The sequence below is a fragment of the Gymnoscopelus microlampas genome (assembly GCF_963454915.1).
Source record: "Gymnoscopelus microlampas genome assembly, chromosome: 7".
Lineage (NCBI taxonomy): Eukaryota > Metazoa > Chordata > Actinopteri > Myctophiformes > Myctophidae > Gymnoscopelus > Gymnoscopelus microlampas.
The window spans coordinates 16,504,862-16,527,998 of record NC_139944.1 but is presented as its reverse complement, the minus strand read 5'-3'; the positions used below and the strand labels follow the sequence as shown (position 1 = coordinate 16,527,998).

Sequence of the window (23,137 nt, the reverse complement as noted above, 5' to 3'; positions counted from 1 at the left end):
AGAGAATGTACAAATTAAAGCTGGTACCATGCTGGTAATTAATGCTGGTAGTACCAGCATTAATTCATGCTGGCAGTGGCAGCATTAATTCGTGCTGGTACCAGCATTCATTTGTTGTAGCCTACACTCTCGGAGTTGCATTAAGGAGGATGTAAGAGCCCATATTTGATTTATGTTATTATAGCTCATTAGAGCAGTTGTTCTCAAACTTTTTCATGTCAAGGACGCCCAATTTGATATGTAATTGGCTGCGGACCCCCATCTAAAAATATTTTATAAGAGAATATTTATGCAAAAAACATGTATATATATTTTAGGCTATTCCTTCACTTTTCAGTAGGACGTTTGGGGCTGTTATTGACATGAATGACCAAGCCCTTTGACAAGAAATGCAAAGTTATTAACAGCGTCTATTTCATGCAAAGGCTCTGGCTAGGGGCCCCTGGAGCCCCCTGACCTCTTGGGAACCCCCCCTTGATTAGAGGTCAAGGCCAAGGTTGGCCTAGTACTTAGTGTCAATCAAGAGCAGGTGTGGTTGATTAGGAAGAGACAAATTGTTTTTGACTGTGCTCTTTGTGCTGTGCTGTGCTCAGATTACATTTTGGGCTGTATTTTGGCCTCAATATTTTTGTAGGCTCACAGGCTACTGAAACCAGTGGTGTAAAGTAAGTAGATTTAAGTAACGTACTTACGTACAATTTTGAGGTACTTTACTGGAGTATTTCCAATTGTTTATACTTTTACTTTTACTCAACTACATCTCAGAGTCAAATATTGTACTTTTTTACTCCACTACAATTATTAGAAAACTTTTACTTTGTATATTTGGATTATTATTACAAAACATACATCAACCACTTCAGCCCTATTTAAACTATTTAGACTATTTGAAAATAGACGATCTACAAGTTCACAATGCCAGGCGTGGTGTATATTTTATATATAATGATACCTTGTGAAATGTATAATTCTGCATAATGAGTTATTTTACTTTTGGTACTTCAGTAAAAAAATATATGTTTTAATAGGCTACTCCTTTTTCTCCCCAATTTAGTCGATATGCCAATTGATTCCTCCCCACACACATGTTGTCACTGCTGTCATATCCTACTGTCTCACCTGCCAGTGAGAAGCCATAGAGCCTTCGTCCTACTCCCGCCACTCACACTCCCCACTGACAGGTGCCGCCCCAGCCTGTAGGAGTACGTGCTTGGTCTGATCTATATCAAGCTGGGTGTCCTTGAAATGAAAACGTTTGAAAATGACTGCAGTAAATGTCAAATCCAGCAGGTGTCACTGTTTAACCATTTATATTTACTGCGTGGCTCTATCTGTGTATCTGTTTGTCCAGAACTGATCTCACAAACCGCTGGACCAGGGCTGGCGCCAGCCAGGCCATGTTCATCTGTATTTGCATTTTTCACTGACACAAATGTGTACGATGTCTTTTTGACACAGTGTTAGTTGCATACATATATTTTCTTTCTGCACATAGTATTTTTTTAACGACACTGTCATTCTCAAAGACACCTGACTTAATATTTTGAGTTCGCCCCCTTTAGTTTGTCACCCGCCCCCTCCTCTGTTCTCCATTCCTAACGGTTCCCAAATAATGGAACCAGTTGAGCCTGCTCTTCCTCGCGCAGCTGCAGCCCATCAAGCCTAATTTATGCTCCGTCCCGCAGAGAACGGCCGTGGCGTGAACAGCAGACCTCTAATAAGCTCACAGGTAACGGTCGCATCCGCGACGCGGTTGTGAGCTTGTATGTCAGCTATTCTCAGCGCTGAGAATGTATTAAAATAAATACATCTTTAAAGACATGTGAAAATGTGGGCTATTTTTAAAACATAATATCAACACCACAAATCGCATATGGAGGTCCCTGGCACAAAATGTTTTCAGATGTGGGTCCACGGCCAAATATACAGCGTTATGATTTTGTTGACTAAAAAGTTTGAGAACCATGGGGTCGCATTCCCTGCCGAAGAGAGCTGGACTATGCCAAGTGTTCAGTGTTCACACTCGTGTGTCGAGAGACGCGCGGAGGAGAGACTGTCTGCTGAACTGAACTGAACTGGAGACTCACTCAAACAAATCACCTGATGGAGGAAGGAACTATTCTGCCTGCACAGATCACTTTATTCCGCTTTTTAAGGCTTTGTTAAAGATTATTTCTACTTTCTACGTTAAAAGAGACAGCTATAAAACTTTGTCTACCATGGGGTGATTCTGTAGCCAATTAAAAAGGGAATCATTCCTGAGCTTCTGGAAGACATTTGCAGGTGAGGCTCTTTTATTTTTATTATTATGCTTTAATCAACTTGTATTACACAACATGTTAATTTTCATTCTGTATTAGCAAGTATTTAAATATTCAAGCTCAAACGAAAATGTGAGTTAATGCCTGCTTTGTAGAATAGCATAATATATAATATAATGTAGCTAATATAATGTAATATAATAGCCTATAAACTAACGTCTTAAAAGTTCACATTTGAGTAATGTCAGAAATGAGAACAGACTACACACACACACACTATACAATAATAACATGCCAGCATATTCCAGCCCATGTTTTTGAAAAGTCACAAATATTAGGCTATAGCTATATTTTGAGGAGAGCTATTATTTGCTGGACATTTACTTTGAATTCAATCTGTCTATGAATCTGTATAAGAGGGATATTGGACTGGACAGTTTTTTTCTTGCCCTGGGATTTTAAGCTGCACTGCTTCTGCTGAATTATAGATCAACTTTATTTCTGTATATGCATGGAAATCCCCCTGGGACCACAGACAGCATGGATGGACCCTGTGTAATGAGAGAGAGAGAGAGAGAGAGAGAGAGAGAGAGAGAGAGAGAGAGAGAGAGAGAGAGAGAGAGAGAGAGAGATGATTTTGTATTACCTAAACATTGTGCCTGTAGTTCTCAAACTTTTTCATGTCAAAGACCCCCAAATTGATATGTAGCGTATTTGGCAGTGGACCCCCCAACTGGAAATGTTGGGGGGTGTTTAATTATGTAAGAATTAAGCTATTAGCTTGCAGCATGGTGCCTACAATTCAATTAGTTAAAAAAAAGTAAGTAAGATAATATCAACTATTGATCCTGCTATCTATCTAGGGTCATATTAACTACCTACTATTGATTTTGATTTGCTAATGCATCCACTCACAAAAATGTTTACCTTGGTGGCGTAGGCCTATATATGCCTTCTCATGTTTCTCTGTGCATGCATTTTACACTACTCTATAAATAGTTATGAGAGAGAAAATTAACCACTTAAACCCCAGCATCCGTATTGTGGGTAAAGCTTTCGCAGAAATTCGACAAGCAGATCGACAAGCTCACAATGCGTTGTCGATGTGTGTGGGTTTTGGGATGGTTTATATGATACAGGATTAAGAATGCTGGCTTTCATACCAAAATTCTAAGTAGATTGTAAACATAATGTAACCTAATTTATAAAACAAAACAACTTTTTGTCTGTTGTTATTGCAGTGAATGGAATGGATATGAATCATACAATACTGCAGCATTTTATTATTAACCAAAAAGGTACAAAAAGGTGTAGTACTTAATCTAAAATTTTGCTCATGCCATTAATTATGTCTGTCTTTCACAAATGAATGACTACTACTAGGGCAGGGCCTATCAAAATAGATTGGTTTGACTTTTGTTGTAGCACTACCTGGGGAAAAATCCACCAGTCGCTACTGTAGCCTGTATCTTTGTAGTGCCAGTGTGAAAGCAGCATTACTCAAGAGACAGGGCCCTTAACAACAGCACTGTCACAGGAATGCATTTATCAGTCACCTCCTTAGTCCTCACACACACACACACACACACACACACACACACACACACACACACACACACACACACACACACACACACACGTAACTTAAATGTCACAGGTGTTTACAGGCCTGGCATGGGTTCATTAGTCAGGGGGTGCACTGCACTCCACTGAGGGTGAGTAGAGGGCTAGCCTGTACTGTTTATATGTAAAACACTATTATGTCAATCGAAACCAGAAGTACTTTTGTATAGTTTAAATGCCAAAGGTCACAACCAAAGTTTAGTTTAAAAGTATTATGCCCATATTTGGTACAAAGGCAATATACTGTTTACTTCAGTTCTAACAACTATATGGGTCAAACATGAGATGGATAATGTTAAGATATACAATCTATGATCATTTTGACTTTGTCAGACAGCAGTACAGAAGAAACATTGCAGACTGTGTTTTACTTTACACTTTAACATGTTGACCATGGGACAGGACTTTTGACCGCATTTTGCAATCCACTGTACCCTGCAGACTCCGTTTTAATCTATAGACTCTGATTCAGTCAGGGGACATGTTTGACAAGACTTCAACTAGACTTCACAGGTTTACAGGTGTAAACAAGTGTTATTTCTTTTTCGTAGATGCTCCCATCATTTGCAGTTTTCAGGAAAGGTAAGAAGAATAGAGAAAGAAAGAAAGAACGAGAAAGAAAGTAAGAACAAGGAAAACAGGTCAGATTTTCCAAATATTGTTGTGATTGTTGATTAGAGTAACATAAATATACTGTACATACATAAGTTGCATGGTGCATGGTTAGAAGAAATGATAATGGAACTAGAAAAAGTGCTCATCGGAGCACAGGTCTCCGCCAGGTCAGGTAGGTTATTGTGGCCTCCTGGTGGCGCTATAATAAACCAATGTGAAAAGGGTGGCATTTCTTCCTAGGCCTACTGGGAATGTGCGTGCATTCATGATTTGAGGCATTTTGTTGCAAAAATGTGTTTTGATAAATTAAACCTGCTGGTGGCGCTATAACACGGTAAGGTGAAAAGGGTGGCATTTCTTCCTTGGCCTATTGGGAATGTGTGTGCACATTTTCACAGAAAGCGCACGCTGCATTCATGATTTGAGACATTTTGTTCAAAATGGACCAATCCTGCAAACTTTGGAAGCCAACCTTAGCCAATCAGGATGGAATATGACATATCAGATAGATCCGTCTTGATCACATGACTATAGAGATAATGTGTACCGATTTGCGTGATGTTTGGATAAAATCTATAAGAGTAATATCCAAAAATGGGTTTTGCACAAATCGGCCTCCTGGTGGCGCTATAATCGGCCCATGTGAAAAATTTGGCAACATTTTGGCACTCTGAATTGGCACCCAGGGAGTGTGTGTGCACAGTTTCGCAGCGACCGGGCCAACGGTGCCCGAGATTAGCCGCTCGCAGACACACGGACGGACGGACGGACGGACGGACGGAGGGTAAAACATACTCTCTCGCCATGCCTTTCGGCCTGGCGGAGACATTGAAGCAGATAAAGCAGATAAAGCAGCAGATATATACTGTTGTAACAGATACTGATACAGTGCATGAGCAACATTAGAGCAGTGCATTGCAGCAATGGAATAGCAACAGATTGTTTTGGCATTGTGCATGTATTCAATTCAATTCAATCTTTATTTCAGACCCAGGGAGATCCATATCACAATTAAAAACACAACACAATAAAATAACAGAAAGGAAAAGAAAAAAATAAATGCAAATAGCCCACATTGTTCAGTTTCTGAACAACAACATATATAGTCTCATGAGCAGGTGAGACATCATTTAGCAGCATATCAGACATTTCAACATAGGTGGCAGACTAGAGTCTGTTTTAGTCTGGGGACATGTCTGTCTTTAGCCTATAGAGTCTGTTTTAGTCACGGGACATGTCTGTCTTTAGCCTATAGAGTCTGTTTTAGTCATGGGACATGTCTGTCTTTAGCCTATAGAGTCTGTTTTAGTCACGGGAACATGTCTGTCTTGAGCCTATAGAGTTTGTTTTAACCTATAAGGACTGGCCATCTGTAGGCTATGACTATATTATTACAATTTACAATTTAGGCATTTAGCGGGCGCTCTTTATCCAGAGCGACTTACAAGGCAAGGCAAACACATACATCAAATGCAGAGAGACAGTGTAGTGCAGTGATATTTAACTGGTGGCCCATGGGACAAATTAGGCCATGGGGAGTTTTCTTGTGAACCTGGAACACATTCCATATTTCACTGCAAAAAAAAACAGGATGACCATTTTGAATGTTTTTCATAAACGTTAACCAAAGCTCATGAATGTTTAATTCAAGCACTAACGTCATATTTTAATGTTTGAGAGGATAATATCTTTGCCAGGCCTTTAGAGTGGCTTTGAATTTGAATTCGAGAAGGAAGTAGGTAGCATATTTCAATGTGTTCTGTGCATGGGTAAATGTTGTCAAAGAAAGAAGAGAATTGGAGAGGCATGCTGACATGGTGAAAGATTTCCTATGTTCGTACATGTATGAATGAAAGTTTTTTTTTGTTCATGTTTGAGCACCTGTCTGTTCACTAGGAAAGACCAAACATCAGACAAAATAGGTTTAAGGTTGTTTATTGAATAAATCCAGGAGTATGGTCGTGGTCATCTAAGGTCATCAGTACACGCAAACGTGGAGTGTGCGGCTTAGATGGCCAAGGGCATGGGGGTGAGTGCCGGCGTGATCATCTAAGAAGTTACATCACTACACGCAAGCGTGGAGTGTGCGGCTTAGATGGTCAAGAGCACTGGACATGGGAAGGAGGGGGTGTGGCCAAGGAGGGATATTCCTGGGGGGGTCGTGGACCCAGATACTTTGGCTTAGGGGTCCGAGGCGTAAGCCATGCAGAGGTAGGTTTAGGGACCTGGAAACTAGCAACGCCATTTTTGAAATCTGGGTTTAAATACCCCGGTAGTTGGCAGGGGAGGAGTTGTCGGCTTGATTGGAGGTGGGTGAGTGGTTGGCACAGGTTGGCACGGGGTGGAGTTGCCGGTAGCTGGTTAGAGTTGTGATTGGTTGTCTTCTCCTTGGTCAAACCTCCCGAACATCAGTTGTACCAACTCCATTTAAGGGCACACATGCTGTTTCTTGAACCATTAGCTGAGAGTTCATCGTGACAGTCAGCCCAGGCTCCTATTGAGTGATTGAAGGAAACATACGACTGTGTGAAAGTTAATGGATGAGATGGAGAATTCTTTCTTTGGTGTGATGGACAAAATCCACTTAAAACTCATGCTGTGCTCTTTTGTGTTGATGTGCAATTGAAAATGTAGTGACGTAACCTTTGACGTAACTTTTGAAAGTAGTAGTCTAGCCACAAGCTACTTGGAAATGTAAGCTGAACACACTGACAGGTGTAGGTCATTCACCTGAAATATTTGTACTGGGACAAATTATCCAGTCTCTTTATTGATTTATTAAAAGTTTTCAAAAAGTTAAAATCGGTTAATTATAACGCAAGGAGAGAAACAAAAAACATGTTTCTGGCTGTTTTGTTTCTTTGTACTATGGAATGCTTGATACTTTAACTTTTTCTTTTGACACTTAATTTTAACACCAGATACTTTTCTTAAAGGACGACTTCACCACTTTTCAACATATCTTCATATAATAGGTCCTCACTAATGCTCATGATAAAATGGTACCATTTTTTTCTAATCAGTCTGTCTCTCAGAGGAGGGCTGTAGACAGTTCAGAAACCTGTCTACCAGTGACATCATCGATGGGGAATCCAAGCTAATAGAAACTGCAGGCTTTGTATTCCTGGAAATTTGCAATGCAATAATAGATCCCATCGTTCTCCCCTTAATAAAAATCTGAATAATTTTTTTTAAATCTTTTTGGGAAAAAAAATCATGCCTAACGATGATGTCACTGGTAGACGGGTTTCTGGACTGTCCACAGCCCTCCTATGAGACACAGACCAAGTAGATTTTTTTAAAATCATTTTATCATGAGCATTGGTGAGGACCTATTATATGAAGATAGGTTGAAAAGTGGTGAAGTCGTCCTTTAAGTACGTTACAGTATGTGAGCTAGTTTAACACTTTGACCCAAGGGATTTCCTTATGGGTGAATTTATTCTTTACAGGAGTAAAAATATCTTTAACTCCTACAATCCGGGAAAGCATCTGTGTCATTTTAGATGTTGCCAAGGTTTTTCAGAAAACTGTTAGGGTTTAGAAGGTATTTTTAGAATCGGCCTCAGGTCTAAATGGGTTCAAGTGAAATATCTGTTATTTTACTCAAGTATGGCTTTCAAGTACTTTATACACTACTGTTTATTCCTCTATGTATAACTTAAGGCAGAATTGAGCAGTTGCAGATCCCGTCGTCCCTTTGGGTTTGGAAAGTATCTTTGCACCACACAATAAATAAAATAATAAATAAATTAACTGTTTAACCGACCGGTTCCTTACCGGTTTCCGATTAAATCAATCATTTCTTTATTTTTGTCTTGTGGCTCCCGACTTCCAAGTCATTTTACAATTGTGGCCCCTGCCTAATCTAGTTGAATACCCCCTGGTGTAGTGCCTCAGTAATCTAGGATCATAGGTGAACCAAGAACCTAGCATCAGTATAAACAACATAATATAAAAAAAATATCTGTACATTGAAACATACTGTCAGGGAAGCTTTCTGTACATGTGGTACCAGACTGAAGCTCCACTGTAACACCAATGCATGGCAAGTTTATTTGTACAGTATAGCACATTTCAACAAGGCAGTTCATTGTTTTACACAAAGTTTTACACAAACATTAAAAGTATTAAAACATCACAAAAGAAGAATCAGCTTTATTGTCTCATCACAGGATTACAGGCGTAAAGAAGTGGGTGGAATTCTTGCGCTCCATCATTTGTTGATTTAGTGAGAAAAGAGAGGCTAGAGTTATTGGGAACGCAAGCGCAAGTGGAGCCTACTATGACACCGTGCTTGGGTTGTGGCTCTGCGTGTGGCTCTGCGTGTGTCTCTGTGTGCACTGCCTGTGTGCAGCCAAGTAAATGTCCAATATAGACGTACCATACATCAAATGAAAGGTCTTTGAAAACTGAACACACCTGTCAAGGTTGCGTTTAAGCCCGCCCCTTCCCCCGGAAGCCACGCCCCGGAGAAGCCTCCTAAAAACTCCCCATTGAAACCCCATGTTAAATGAAAAGTGCCCCAATCGCTCCAAAACTTTTTCTACCCCCCCTAAGTGGGGGTCTACGAACAAATACTTTGGACTCGGATTTTGGCTCCGCCCCCGGAAGTGGGTGAAACAGGCACTTCAAACACTTTGTTGAATTGTTCAAAAACATTCAAAGTTTTTTTTTTGTGAATTTGTATTTTTCTAAGATGCTCCTTTTAACGCAGAATTTCTTTGTATTTTATTTTATTTTTTATTGGTTACTTTTTTTTTTTTTGCGTTCGCTTCCCGCGTTCGCACGTCTTACTTGTTAGAGTAACAGCTGGAGAGACAGGAGAAAAAAGGTGTGTGCATGTTCTTTAACATTGGCATCATATGCAGGTGTGTGCATAACATATGCTGCTATGAGGCAAGGTTACATTAGCAGCACGTAAAGTGTTCTTAAGGTGCTGTGAGCTATACCAGTTGGTTCAACAAGGAAAGGTAAAAACCACATATTTCACATACTGTAGGTAAAATCCATTTAAGGTAAATCCACATAAGGAACGTACTCTACATGAGGGAAGTGCGACAGGCCAGCCTGGTGGCAGGCAGTGTTCATGCCTTGTTCAACAGTCTGATAGAGACAAAATAAACACATTATGAAATTACATTTGAAAACTATGAGAATAAAGTGCAGTGCAAGAAATGAATCAAAAGTGTCAATAAAAGGCAGCGGGCAAACTGAAAAGGCTTCAGCTTTGATTTAAAAGAACAGAGATTTATAGCATATAGCCTACCAGGAGTTCCATATACATACTGTATGTGGTGCTTGCATAAAAACTGAACAAAGTGGAGTGCAGTTCATAACACAGCAGAAGATCAGAAATGTACTTTATCAGTGCAAGATCAGTGCTTTATAGACCAATAGTAGTATTTTGAAGATGTGAGAGAAAAGCAGAGCGTGGGACGGATACAGGGAGACATCCACATACTGCAGTAGGTCTAATTGTGTTAAATCCACATCAGCACAGCTACCTGTCTGTGAGACCAGAAGCCATTTCCTCACAGCCTGCAATTACAGCCTCTAATGTTGCTAAATTACATTACAGTCACACTTGACCTGAGGTGAAACACGACTTACAGCTCTGAAAAGGGATACCTCTGCTCCCTGCTTCACTGAGGTTTCCCCAAGCAATGAGTCAGATTTATGAACTCATGTTACAACTGTTTAAAAGCAATAGAGTGAACACAGCTAATATATCACTGTTGTCGGGCAGAAACCCCCTATCTCCATATTCTAACGTTTTTTTTCGTAAATGAACGCCCTACTTGATCATACTACAGCGTCACACGAAAGCATCAAAAGTAGCAGATCTACAAGCTCGAAACGGGGCGCAAAGCGACGCGTTTCGAGCTTGTAGATCTGCTACTTTTGCTACTTTTGAATTTGAATCCTGAAAAGTAACAGTTTTGGACATATGAGAGAGAGAGAGAGAGAGAGAGAGACGGACGGGGAGGGAGGGAATGAATAAATGACGTGTATGGAGGCTAGTATTTACAATTCATTCACTATTATGAATGAATTGTTAAATATGCACCGAGTCACCAGGACCCCTTTTTCTTTAAACGTCTCAATATTTTTCAATCATCATTAGATCATCATGGTGAAGGAGAGGCTCCCCCACTGGGTGCACCAGGGCCCTGAGGAGGGCCTGGTTCATGTGAACGTAGGGGGTCTGAAGAGGAGTCTCTGTTCCAGCACTCTGAAGAAGTTCCCTGACACCAGACTGGGAAAACTGCTGGCCTGCGACTCTGAGGAGGACATACTGCAGGTTTATACATCACACAACATTAACCACTGAAGTCCCTCAGGGCTTTTCTGTTTTCGCTCTACATTAAATATCGCCTGTCGGGTGGAAAGTCTAGAAACCTCATATCTCCAAATTAAATTACTTTTCAGGGTTCAAATTTAAAAACAGCAAAAGTAGCAGATCTACAAACTCAAAGCTTGTATATCTGCTACTTTTGATACTTTTGTGAGACACTGTAGTATGATCAAGTAAACCAGTAATTTACGAAAAAACATAAAAAGTTAAAATACGGAGATAAGAGGTGTCTGCCCGACCACTGAACACTACTGTCCAGCACTGAACATTACCATAAAAACTATCAAAGCTTTTGTCTTTCTCATCATTCCTTCCTCCTGTGCTGTAGGTGTGTGATGACTATGATGTTCAGCAGAAGGAGTTTTACTTTGATAGGAACCCTGGTTTGTTCCCCTATGTGCTCCACTTCTATCAGACTGGAAAACTGCACATCATGGACGAGCTGTGTGTCTTCTCCTTTAGGTACAACAATCCTCTGTCTGTCTCTGACTCTGTCTCTGACTCTGTCCTGTCCTGTCCTGTCCTGTCCTGTCCTGTCCTGTCCTGTCCTGTCCTGTCCTGTCCTGTGCTGTGCTGTGCTGTGCTGTACTGTACTGTTTGTACTGCAGTGGTTCTCAACCTGTGGGTCCACACATGATTTTGGCGGGGTCCCCAGATGACAGTGAAGTGACAATTTCAGGACTTTGAAGACCTTTTCAATACCTAAAAAAGAAAATACTGTGTTAAAAGTAATCAACAAACCATACTGTCCTATAAGAACTGGTCAAACATTGGCCAAATTGTCAAATAATATAAGAAAGAGGAAAACATTTTTGAAAATAACTACCTATCTACAATCTCACAAGGCCTCGCAGCACGAGCCGCTGTGAGGCCGGCCTATGACGTTAGTACTATGACTTTAGGTACTCTCCATATACGTATGGGGATTTGCAGTTTTTTGGGAGATCCGCTGATCCGGCCGACTTTCCACTTTGTGTGTGCTAAAAAACTGAACCCATCTTTGTGAGTTCCGAAAGAATAAAAAAACTGAACCCATCTTTGTGAGTTCAGAATGGATTATTTTCTCTTCTCCACATCCAGCCAGGAGATTGAGTACTGGGGCATCAATGAGTTCTTCTTGGACAGTTGCTGCAGTTACCGTTACCATGACCGCAAGCTGGAGAGCCGCCATCGCAGCTGGGATGACGAGAGCGATGTCAGCAGCATTGACACCTCTGTTGACGAGATATCTGACCTGAACAGGTAAAAGAAAAACTAAAGAAAATATATATCTGACTTAAACAGATAAAAGAAAAAGAAAAGGAAAATGCACCTGGAGGTGCACACACAATATGGCACACAAGCAGCCACATGGTGATTAGGAGACATGACTGTTCCATGACTTGCTCATGTACTGTATGTTAATCGAGTAATTGAGAAGCAGGTTTTTTGTTAACTGTATTTTTAATTTCTTATATATATCAATGTGCTGCTGTGTCGATTGGGGTCCCAAAGATTATAAACATTTCCATTAGTACACTTTCAGAATTACAAACCTGTAAGCGTACATTTGGAACCCTGGTGGGCCCCGGACCAGATGTTGAAAAACTGTGGTTTAGCACCCTCATTTCCTCAGCACTTGAAGGGTTCTGTTCAGTCCTTGGAAACTTCCCTTGAGCCCTGTTGGCAGAGCAGAACAACAGCACTACTTCCTGCAGCTCCATTTCATGAAAATCTGCCCTTTGACCTGGACCTTGACTGTGACCTTAACCTTTCGACTCAATATTCATCAATGCCTTCTCAAGTTCCTTCGCTGACAGAAAAAGCTGTCATGAAAAGCTGCAGCAAGGGTCATAACACAACCTCAGTGCCCCCTACCAATAAACAAGGGGAATTACAGTATGATAAGGGCTGAGCAATTAACCGAAAATATATCGAAACCGATAATTTGAACCTCTATCCGACTTAATCTTGCTCATATACGTTAATCAATAACTTATAACTTTATTTTTGTATTTCTTATATATTCACAAATCAACAATAAAAAAATAATCAACTAAATCGATTAGTCTAATTAATCAGTTAAAGGACAACTTAGTTTTTTTTTTACAACAAGGGTTATTTTATTAGTTTGTAATGATAATAATTTTAAAAAATCATGTATTTCTTTCTATCGTTATAGTGATTTTAGTGATTTTTAAATGGGGGGCAGGGGCATTCTGTCCATTGGTAAATAGTCATGAACGCAGCCTTCGATTTCTGTGAAACTTTGTACGCACATCCCCACTAGGCCAGGGAAGAAATGCCACCCTACATTTTCAAATCAGCTTCATGGTGGCACTGTTAACAGGCAGATTCACGTTTTGGCCTATAACTCTTGAACTGTAACCCCCGCCCCCCAGTTAAAAATCACTAAAATCACTATAACGATAGAAAGCAATACATGATTTTTTTAACACTCAGCTTTTAATTATTATCATTACAATCTAATAAAATAACCTTTGTTGTAAAAAAACAACCTTTAAGCCCTGTAATTATTCTTCATTGTACAATGGTGGCATGCGAAAATAGCCGATCTACAAGCTCACTGAGTCTGTTGATCGCTATTTCCACTTTTTTCTTTATAATCGTTTGTTAATCGTAATTGAGGCAAAATGTTTAAATAATCGTGATAATGATTTGAAGTCATCGCCCTGCCCTGATAATAATCCATTGCTCTCCTCCTCCCCTCCTGCATACAAACCTGCTACATCACTCAAAGCATAGTAAAGCATCCAACTTGGCTACCGGCAGCCACTTTCACTTATATTTAAGATAAACAGATAGACCTTCTTAGTTCCCCCCGTTTTTTTTTCATCCCTTCTCTTGGCAGTTAAAATCTTTTATTGTAATTGTATTTTACCTCAGTTTAGCTGGCTGTGTATTTATTAGATTTGTCCCTGTTCTGTCAAGCACTTTCTTTTACATTATTTTGAGTCCAAAACAAAAATATATAAAGCAACTAAACTGGTTATTGATTTGCAATGAGATTGTTTTAATGTCCATTCAACCAAAGTGCACTTAGCAGTCATCTATGCCATAATACAGTAATAGGAAGTATGGGAGCATATTTTAAAGAGTGTAGTATGAGTTTCAATTAATTAATATTACAGAGGAGGGTGAAAGGGAGCCGAGTTCCGCAAGCATCAGTGCCAATAAGCACGATAAAGCCACCCTCAAGTGTAATATTGCACTTGAGGGTATTCCGATACTATATCGGTTTTGGAATAACTCTTAACTATAAAAAACACATTGGATCGTTAGAGAAGTTCACTTTACAATGTTTTTATCTTCATTCACCCGATCTACTCAGACGGCAACCAAACAGCCAGAAAACTCCCTCTGTTTCCTAACTCCCTAACCTAACTCCCTTTCTCTCTCTCCCTTCTAGACGGCAGCCGTCTATAACACGGTTCGTCTGTATCTCTGTCTGTCTCTCTGTCTGTCTCTCTGTCCTCACAAAAGTCAAGCAATCACAGCGAGCCACACAGCTCTGCTGACGCTGCTACGCCAATCACAGTCCCCACTAAGGGCTGGTACACACTGCAAGACCTTAAAGTGGTCGGGGGGTCATCTGATCGTTAAGCATAACACACTGCAGGAGTTTATTTCTTGAAATCGGCTGTCATAATATCGTTGTGGTCTTCACAACACGATTGATCCCCGACAAGGGCTGACACACTGTAGGATAGTTCACTAGGATGCTATCTCCAGAGTCAGACCCAATACATACATTTGTGTTTATTCCAATTCATTTTAATCGACGTATCCCGTGATATGCCTCTCTCCCTCTCCCCCCGGGCCCTCTCTCTCTCCCCCCTCTCTCGCTCTCTGTCTCGCTCGCTCGTCAAGAGCGCAGAAGCGGTCAGTGCCATGTCTGCTTATTATAAGCGACTTTGGGATTGTTTTTCTGTAAAGTTGCTTGAAAGTGTAGTTGTTTTTTTGGCCTTGTTTCCTAATGTTGTTTGAACCAGTTGTTCTCAAACATTTTCATGGCAAGGACCCCCAAATTAATAATAATAATTAATTGTCCACAGAGGCGCAGACCTCCCCCTTCTGAAAACATGTTGTGCCATAGACCCCCATTCAAGATCTGTGTGGATTTTGTAAATATTCCACCCCCCCCCCCCCCAAATGTCTTCTTTAAAAATAGCCTATCTACAACGTGAGCTTGTAGATCGTCTATTTTCAAGTATCCAATGTATTTGTATATAGGCTTAAAGTGCTCATAGTCACTTTTGTTGGGCTTGTTTTCACAAACCTGGTTGCTTATTTCTCTCGCAAAATCTGGCAACACAAACAACGACACACACACACACACACACACACACACACACACACACACACACAGAGAGAGAGACAGAGAGCTCTCGCTCTCTCTCTCTCTTATAATGTTAACTTATTACAGGACTGGACGGTAATATTGCGGTAGGGACTGTTTGTTGTGGTCAGGTCCAGCGACGCTCCCCTCACGGTGGCTGTAATGTGCTCTCATTGGCTGTAGCGTGCATCTCCTCGCAAGGTGCTCGCAGCCCCGTTCATAGTGTATGATGTTGTCTGTTGTCCTGTCCCAGACAGAGATGAATATCTAACAATTTAGATATCTGAAAACGGTCGGAAAGCCGTCGCAGAGCGGAGAATCGCGGCCACATCGGGTCGCAGAGCCTTTCACACACACAGAGCATTATCTCGCCGAACAAAGGCCGATCTGCGTCAGGTCGGGAGGTTTTGTCGGCGAGCGCCAAAAAATGTCGGCGACAGCAATATCGGACCTAATGTCTTGCAGTGTGTACCAGCCCTAAAGTTGACCAAACACAGCTCAGCTGATGCTGCTAAGCCAGTCACAGTTGCCACAAAAAGTAGACCAATCACAATGAACCACAGCTCAGCTGATGCTGCTACGCCCATCACAGCTCACCTCACGCTGCTAGATCTGGTCCAGAGCGTTGGCGAGTTCTCTCTAACGCTCTGCCATAGACTGTAAAATGACCAGCTGTACGATCGCTACACTTGAGCAAAAATAAAGAATATAATTTTGCTGCTCACGGAAATAAAGGCAGTTTTATGATGTTGAAAGCCTATCAGCATTTTCTATTGACCAGATCTGTAGGTGACACACTTGAAAAATGTTCCATCTGGTGGACAGGACATACTTTATTTTCTGGCCAAAAAGTGGATTTTACACAAAAGGTGGGGTTCTGAGAGGCTTCCCACCACAGAGAATATAGTCTTTCAACATCATAAAACTGCCTTTGTTTCAATGAGTAGCGAAATTATATTCTTTATTTTGACTACAGTTTGGACATAGCACTTTACAGTCTATGGGGAAATATACAGTTCCTGGCGGAGCGCTAGTGAGGGCTCGCTAACGCTGTGCCCAGAGCCACGATGCTAGGTGCATACAGCCAACCACGAGGCCAAGCTTTATAGCACATGATCAAGCACATTAGCACACAAAGCTCTGTTTAGCACATCAGCGGCGCTTCATTCACAAACTGTGCACAATTAGTAACTTGCTATCCATAGCTACAGACTGCACAGGGAAGCTACAGCGGTATTAGACTCTGTGTCTTGTTCTCAAACATCACCTCGTTCTCCTTCCAGAGACATTCTGCACTTCCAGGACATGCGCTACGGCCACATCAGGAAGTGTCTGTGGCTGACCCTGGAGAACCCAGGCTACTCCATCCCCTCCAAGCTATTCAGCCTGGTCTCCATTGGAGTGGTCCTTACATCCGTCGCTACAATGTGTATCAACAGCATACCTGAGTACCAGGTTAGTATGTATGCATGTATACATGCATGCATGCACAGGTGGGCGCAGAAATCCCTTTATGGCCACTTCTACTCTTGTCCCTCTCAGAACTTTGATGAAGATGGAAAGTTAATTGAGGACCCCACCATGCAAGCCCTGGAGGTCTTCTGTACCTCCTGGTTCACTTTCGAGGTAGACACACAATTATTTCCATTGATTGATTGAATACTTTATTAACAGTTTGCTAAAAGTGCAGTGGTACAGTTATACAATAATGCTAAAAGGATAACCCAAAAAGCCCTGGGGGCTTGTTTCCATTGTGGTCCTATCTATTCAATTCATCAAGCTGATTGGATCACACAGAATTCATGTGTTATTGCAGTCCTTTGAGTACAAATGTGTAAGGCAATCAGTTTAAACACATTTGCACTCAAACAATGGAAATAAGCTCTCAAGATTTGATGTGTTTGTTTTCCTTTTGACAGATATTTACTAATATATGTTCATGTAATGTTTTGTCAAAAACATAGTTCAATCAATCAAATACTGTAGGCACAGAAATACTAACATCGTCATGAAGTGTGTTGCTATTTATTGTCACTCTGTCTCTCTTGGAGGTGGTGACCAGGCTGCTGTTGGCTCCTAACAGGAGGAAGTTCTTCCATCATCCTCTCAACATGATTGACATGGTGTCTGTGTTCCCCATCTACATCACCCTGCTCTTTGACCTGGTGGTGGGCTCCGAGTCCGAACTGTCAGATGTGGGACGTCTCATGCAGGTTAGATCCGCATTTGGTTTATTATTATTTGATGTGATATTGTTTACACATTTATGATGTGGAACAACTTATATGTCGCTTCCAATAACTTATTTATGTACATTATGTGCAAGATTTCATTTAGTATTTATGTCTGCAGGTTGCTGAGAAAGAATGTATCAAATACAGGATGTTTTTCCCCAAGTCTTTCTTTCTTACTCACTCACTCACTTCACCTCATGAAAACACTATTTTCTCTATTACTTGACTGTCTGGAGAATTGAATGAAGAGAGGCAAGTAAGACGGACCATAATGGAAATGAGCCTTAGGGCTTTATTTTATTTTTTATCCTCTGTCATATTGCGTCTGCTATATTGTATATGTTTATGTTGTGTAAGTGCTGATGTGCTCTTTCCTTTTTATCACCAAATAAATTCATTGATTCATTGATTCAAAGAAAAGAAAACATCTGCCACAGCTTGTAATTCAGAACATGCTTACTGAGCAAAATATATCAGGTACACAAGGCCAAACAATCCTGGCCTTCATCAGGCCTGACCTGAGGGGGGGGGGGGGGGGGTGCAAACGGTGCAGACGGTGCCCAACCTGCCACGGCCGTGTCGAACACCAGTGGGACTAGACACGGACTCGCAGCGGCCGAGCTGAATGCCTGCAGGACCAGTAGCTGCCCCATGGGTGCTGTGCTAGATGACAGCCGTGAGGCCTTTCAGCCCCTCCATTCCTGGTCCTCACCACTGACCAGGTGCAACACCAGCTTGCCCAGACCGACACCAGGAAAGCAGTGGGACCGGATAACATCAGCTCTCAGGTGCTGAGGGAATGTTAGTGTGCAGCTTGCTGTTCCGTTCAGGGACCTCTTCAACCTCTCCTTGAGGCTGGGGAAGGTGCCTCAGCTGTGGAAGATGTCCTGCATTGTCCTGGTCCCCAAGAAATGTCACCCCTCTGTCCCTAATGACTCGCCCTAACATCACAGGTCATGAAGACCTGGTCCTACAGCAACTGAGACCCCTTGTGAGTGAACACCTCTCTCTCTCTCTCTCTCTCTCTCTCTCTCTCTCTCTCTCTCTCTCTCTCTCTCTCTCTCTCTCTCTCTCTCTCTCTCTCTCTCTCTCTCTCTCTCTCTCTCTCTCTGTGTCTCCCTCTCTTTTCAGGTCTTCAGGTTGATGAGGATCTTCAGAGTATTGAAGTTGGCCAGACATTCAACAGGGCTCCGCTCTCTGGGAGCAACACTACGGGTGAGGAGTGTGTGTGTGTGTGTGTGTGTGTGTGTGTGTGTGTGTGTGTGTGTGTGTGTGTGTGTGTGTGTGTGTGTGTGTGTGTGTGTGTGTGTGTGTGTGTGTGTGATTATGACAAAGTGTAATAGGACTAAAGCAGTAAGTGAAATAGGACTAAAACGAAAGCAAAATAAATATAAAATGGTTTTCATTTTGTCCATATTGCCCATAATGCCCAGCCCTACAAAGACATCATTCTGTGTTCTCTCGATGTGCTTTCGAGCTCCCACAACTTGTATCACTTTCCAGTAAAAGCACATATATGTTTCCCCTCCCGCAGAATCAGTTATGCTATACTATTTACTCTATGAGCCCATAGCAGTGATATCATTACAAGAATCCCCATAAACATAGAATGTAATGTAACTAGTCCATACCCAGGGATGTACGCAGTCAAAGTATTTGCAGACTTTTAGTTATGTATTGGCACGTGAGCTTGCGTGCGACCCGTTGCTGTGTCGTGGACCCACAGCGAACGCACACGTACCTGCGGACTCGTTGCTCCCACAACCATGAGAAGTTGATGTTTGAGCTGTTTGAGCGCAGCTATGTGTGCTAGTAACACAACCTGGATTAAAACATTACATGTGTGAATCTACGTGCTAGTGCTATTAAGATGATATCCAAAGCGCCCTCCCGCTCATTAAAGGCAGTGTGTATAAAGGCAGTGTGTATGTGGACATGGGCCGTAAATGAAAGTCCTTTCAAGTTCAGCGTTCTCTATCTGGCAGTGATCATCCCATTGCTTGCGGGGTTGTAACCATGGTGACGATAGATCCCATAGCCCGAACTCCGAAAAATTGCCTTCTTTATTTTGTGCTTATGCTAATGGTCAATGCCCGTGTGCAAATTCAGATCAATTGCTCCAGCCACTGAGGAGAACCACGCAGAACAGACAGGTTTTGATGACAGGTTTCAATGGCAGGTTTTGATGACAGAGGTTTCCTTATTTATATGTAGGATGTCAGTGAGTAGTACAAATAGATCACATTACACTATCACTTGTAATAAACTCTGACCCATCTCAATGAATGACATTTGACCCAAATCCACTTGATATGCTTGTCTGTTTCAGGTTCATGTTTTGGTATGAATTCCTCAAGCTGGAAAACATATTTTAGCCTTTCTATTTTTTGTTAATACATTCTAACCCAGAAACCACACACGACTCTGGTTAAATGCTTGTATAAAAGGGTCCTTGAAGGGGCCCCTTGGAACCCCTTCAAGGAGTCCTGGACCCCACTTTGAGAACCACTGATTTACACTATCTTTAAATGTAGCTGCTCGGTGGCCAATAGGAGAAGGCTGTAATCATACTGAGCAGCTCCTAGATGCGTGTAACCGAAAACAAAAATGCTTTTATGCTCAGTAAAATCCTTCCCTGTTTAAACGAAACTAAAAGTGTATGCCTAAGTGCATTCACTGGTCGCTCTGCTGATGTCTCCCATCTTTCCTCGTTATACCATATGAAACATTTATCAAATGCTAGGGGAACGAGGGTGTTTTTTTTTTCTTCCCATCTGCATTTGAAGAAAGCAAAACAATAAAGCATCGTGTCCTACAGTCACAAATCAATAGACAGTAATTGTATTAGAGAAACAGCAGAATCTAGCAGTTCTGTTATTAAAAGAGTTTGAGTGGAAGAGATGTTATTTTGGCTGGAGTGCCAGAGAGGCTGAGTTAAAGCAATGGGTCTCAACATATGGTGCGGGGTCCACCATGGGGTCCCCAGACCGCAAATGGACCGCTATAGGTATGTAACGGAACAATCGTTTTTGTTGTTTTTAGGAAGAGAACAGAAAAGGAAGGAGAGACAAGGGTGAGCAAGGAGAAAGGAAATCTTTCAACGATATCTACATACACAGCATAATCCAGCTGAACTGTATGTACAGGAGGTTAGACATTAGGCTGCATAAGGTCAGGCAAAAAGGTGGTAGCACTTGGATCGGTCCACAAAGCAGCATTATACATCAGATAAAGTGCAAACAGAGTGTCAACATATTATCAGGTTCAACCACGTTTACAGGTCAAATCCACATGTTAGATTCCCAAGGACAAGTGAAAGTCCACTGCCAGCCTGGTGACAGACGGGTGGTCAGGCCTTGTTCAACAGTCTGATGGTAGTCGCGTGGAAGTTGTTCTTAAACCTGGTGGTCTTGCCCTTGATACTACGGTAGGCCTTACCTGGCTGCGGTCGTTGTAGGGGTATGAACAGTTTGTTGCTGGGGTGGTGCCTGTCCTTGATGACGCACTGAGCTTTGACTACACACTTCTTCTTGTACAGTTCCTAAAGGGAAAATGATGCAGATGTTCCTATTTATCGGAAGCCATGATTTAAAAAATACCATGGCTTTTTTTTTTACATTAGTCTTTTTTTATATTAATGTTATATTATCATTAAAATCTTAGTGTTTTGGCAATTATTTTGGGGCCCACTTGCACTACCCTTGCGGCCCACCAGTGGGCCCTGGCCCACAGGTTGAGAACCAGTGTTGTAATAATCTTCCATGTGTTTTCCGTCTACAGCACAGCTACCGGGAGGTGGGCATTCTGCTGCTCTACCTGGCTGTCGGCGTGTCTGTGTTTTCTGGAATGGCTTACACTGCTGAATACGAGGAGGTATGGTCTGGCTTTCATCTGGATGGACGTTTTGTTGATGAGATGACTGAACTGAAATCTCTGTCCGTGTGTCCGTCCGTCTGTAGTTCACGTATATCGAGGACCGTCCGACGGACCGACTTCAGACCCGAGGGTGTGACACGCCTAGTGGGAAATCGGTTGGATCAGCGGATCTCCATAAAATGTCAATACATCCACAAATCCCCATTTATGGAGTATGCTGATAATAATAATAATATGGTCCCCACTCCTTTGGGGTATTTGTAATGTATATTCGCACATTATTATGTGAAATGTGTCCTCTGCATTTAACCACTTAAGCCCCATATGGTTGCGCGGAATCCCTCAGGGCTCTATACTAGTGTATTTTCAGTTTTCTTGTGTTCTGCTATTTTCAGCTAAAGCTTTCCCCACAATATGGATGCTGGGGTTTAAGTTGTTAACCCATCCTAGCTATTAGGAGCAGTGGGCGCTACAGGGGGCAGTTAACAAGCCCCCAGGACCGCAGAGGATTATTGAGGCTGCCCTGTCCTGGTGATCAAATCTGTTGCAAGACTTCCCTATTTAAAGCTCTACTGTGCCTGCTTAGTGCTCAATCCGTGCTCAGTTGCTTCATGTGCTGGGTGAGCGACTTCTTTGAATGAATAGGTGGGGGCAGAGCCGTCCATTCTCTAGTTCTTATACTCTATGGCAGTTAACCCATTCAATCCGAGAACGCATCTGTGTCATTTTAGCTTTTTACTTTGGCTATTCAAAAATAGCAGATATACAATTGAGCTAAATACATACAATTTTGGGGGTCCTTGACATGAAAAAGTTTGAGAACCACCGATATAGAAACATATGTTTTTTTCAGAAAACCGCTAAGGGTTACAGTATGTGTCTTGCTCAGGGACACTTCGACACAGCCCGGGGCGCGAACTGGAGACCTTCTGTTTCCGGCCTCTACCCACTCAGCTATGGCCATGAATCTCGTCTCTCTCCCTCCCTCTCTCCCTTCCGTTCTCTCTCTCTCTCCACCCTATCTGTTTTCATCATCATGTTCTACTTCACTGAAGCCTCCTATAACCTCTTGTCCCCCCCCCCCACCTCCAGGACGTGGGTCTGGACACCATCCCGGCGTGCTGGTGGTGGGGGACGGTGAGCATGACCACGGTGGGCTACGGCGACGTGGTGCCCGTGACGGTGGCCGGCAAGCTGGCGGCCAGCGGCTGCATCCTGGGCGGCACACTGGTGGTGGCCCTGCCCATCACCATCATCTTCAACAAGTTCTCCCTCTTCTACCGCAAGCAGAAGGCCCTGGAGGCCTCCGTGCGCAACAGCACCTGGAAGAAGCTCCGCGTGAGACAGGGGGACAGGGACAGAGGAGAGGAAGAGGAGGGGTCAGATGGAGACAGCAGGTGTTTGGACGAGGAAGATGATGTGGAGTTTGAGGAGGAAGGTGGCGTGGTGAATTACAGCTACATGGAGCATCCATCCTACGTCCCGCGAGCCTGAAGCTGGCTGGCGGGGAGCCAGAATGGATTTCCTCTTCTGCACTCATCTTCCACTTCCTCCATAGCAGTGGTTTTCAAGCCTTTTCATGTCAACGTCCATTATTTATTCGACATTTGAGCCACGGACCACCATTTCTCTAGTTGTGTAGACTTCTTGTAAATTAAGTAATGCAGATGTTTAACAATAATTTAACTCTTGAGAGCGTAGAATGAAACCAAATGGACCCGTGTCTGGAAAGGTCCATTTGGTTTCATTTTATGTTCTCAAGAGTTAAAGATCTATAAGGGTCCATTTGGTTATGAACTCTGATCTCCATCATTTAGCTGGGGACCACCTG

General features: G+C 42.2%; 1 protein-coding gene across 1 annotated transcript; it reads left to right on the top strand.

Moving 5' to 3' along the window:
• The first annotated feature begins 1,954 nt into the window (after nt 1-1,954).
• On the top strand, nt 1,955-22,917 carry LOC311048854 (delayed-rectifier potassium channel regulatory subunit KCNS2). The gene is made up of 10 exons (XM_084062175.1): nt 1,955-2,283; nt 10,627-10,803; nt 11,186-11,319; nt 11,938-12,099; nt 16,480-16,651; nt 16,739-16,822; nt 17,248-17,409; nt 18,562-18,645; nt 21,211-21,303; nt 22,399-22,917. The coding sequence occupies exons 2-10, from the start codon at nt 10,633-10,635 to the stop codon at nt 22,798-22,800; spliced, it is 1,464 nt and encodes a 487-aa protein (XP_083918301.1). The 5' UTR covers nt 1,955-2,283; nt 10,627-10,632; the 3' UTR covers nt 22,801-22,917.
• Nucleotides 22,918-23,137: the final 220 nt, after the last annotated feature.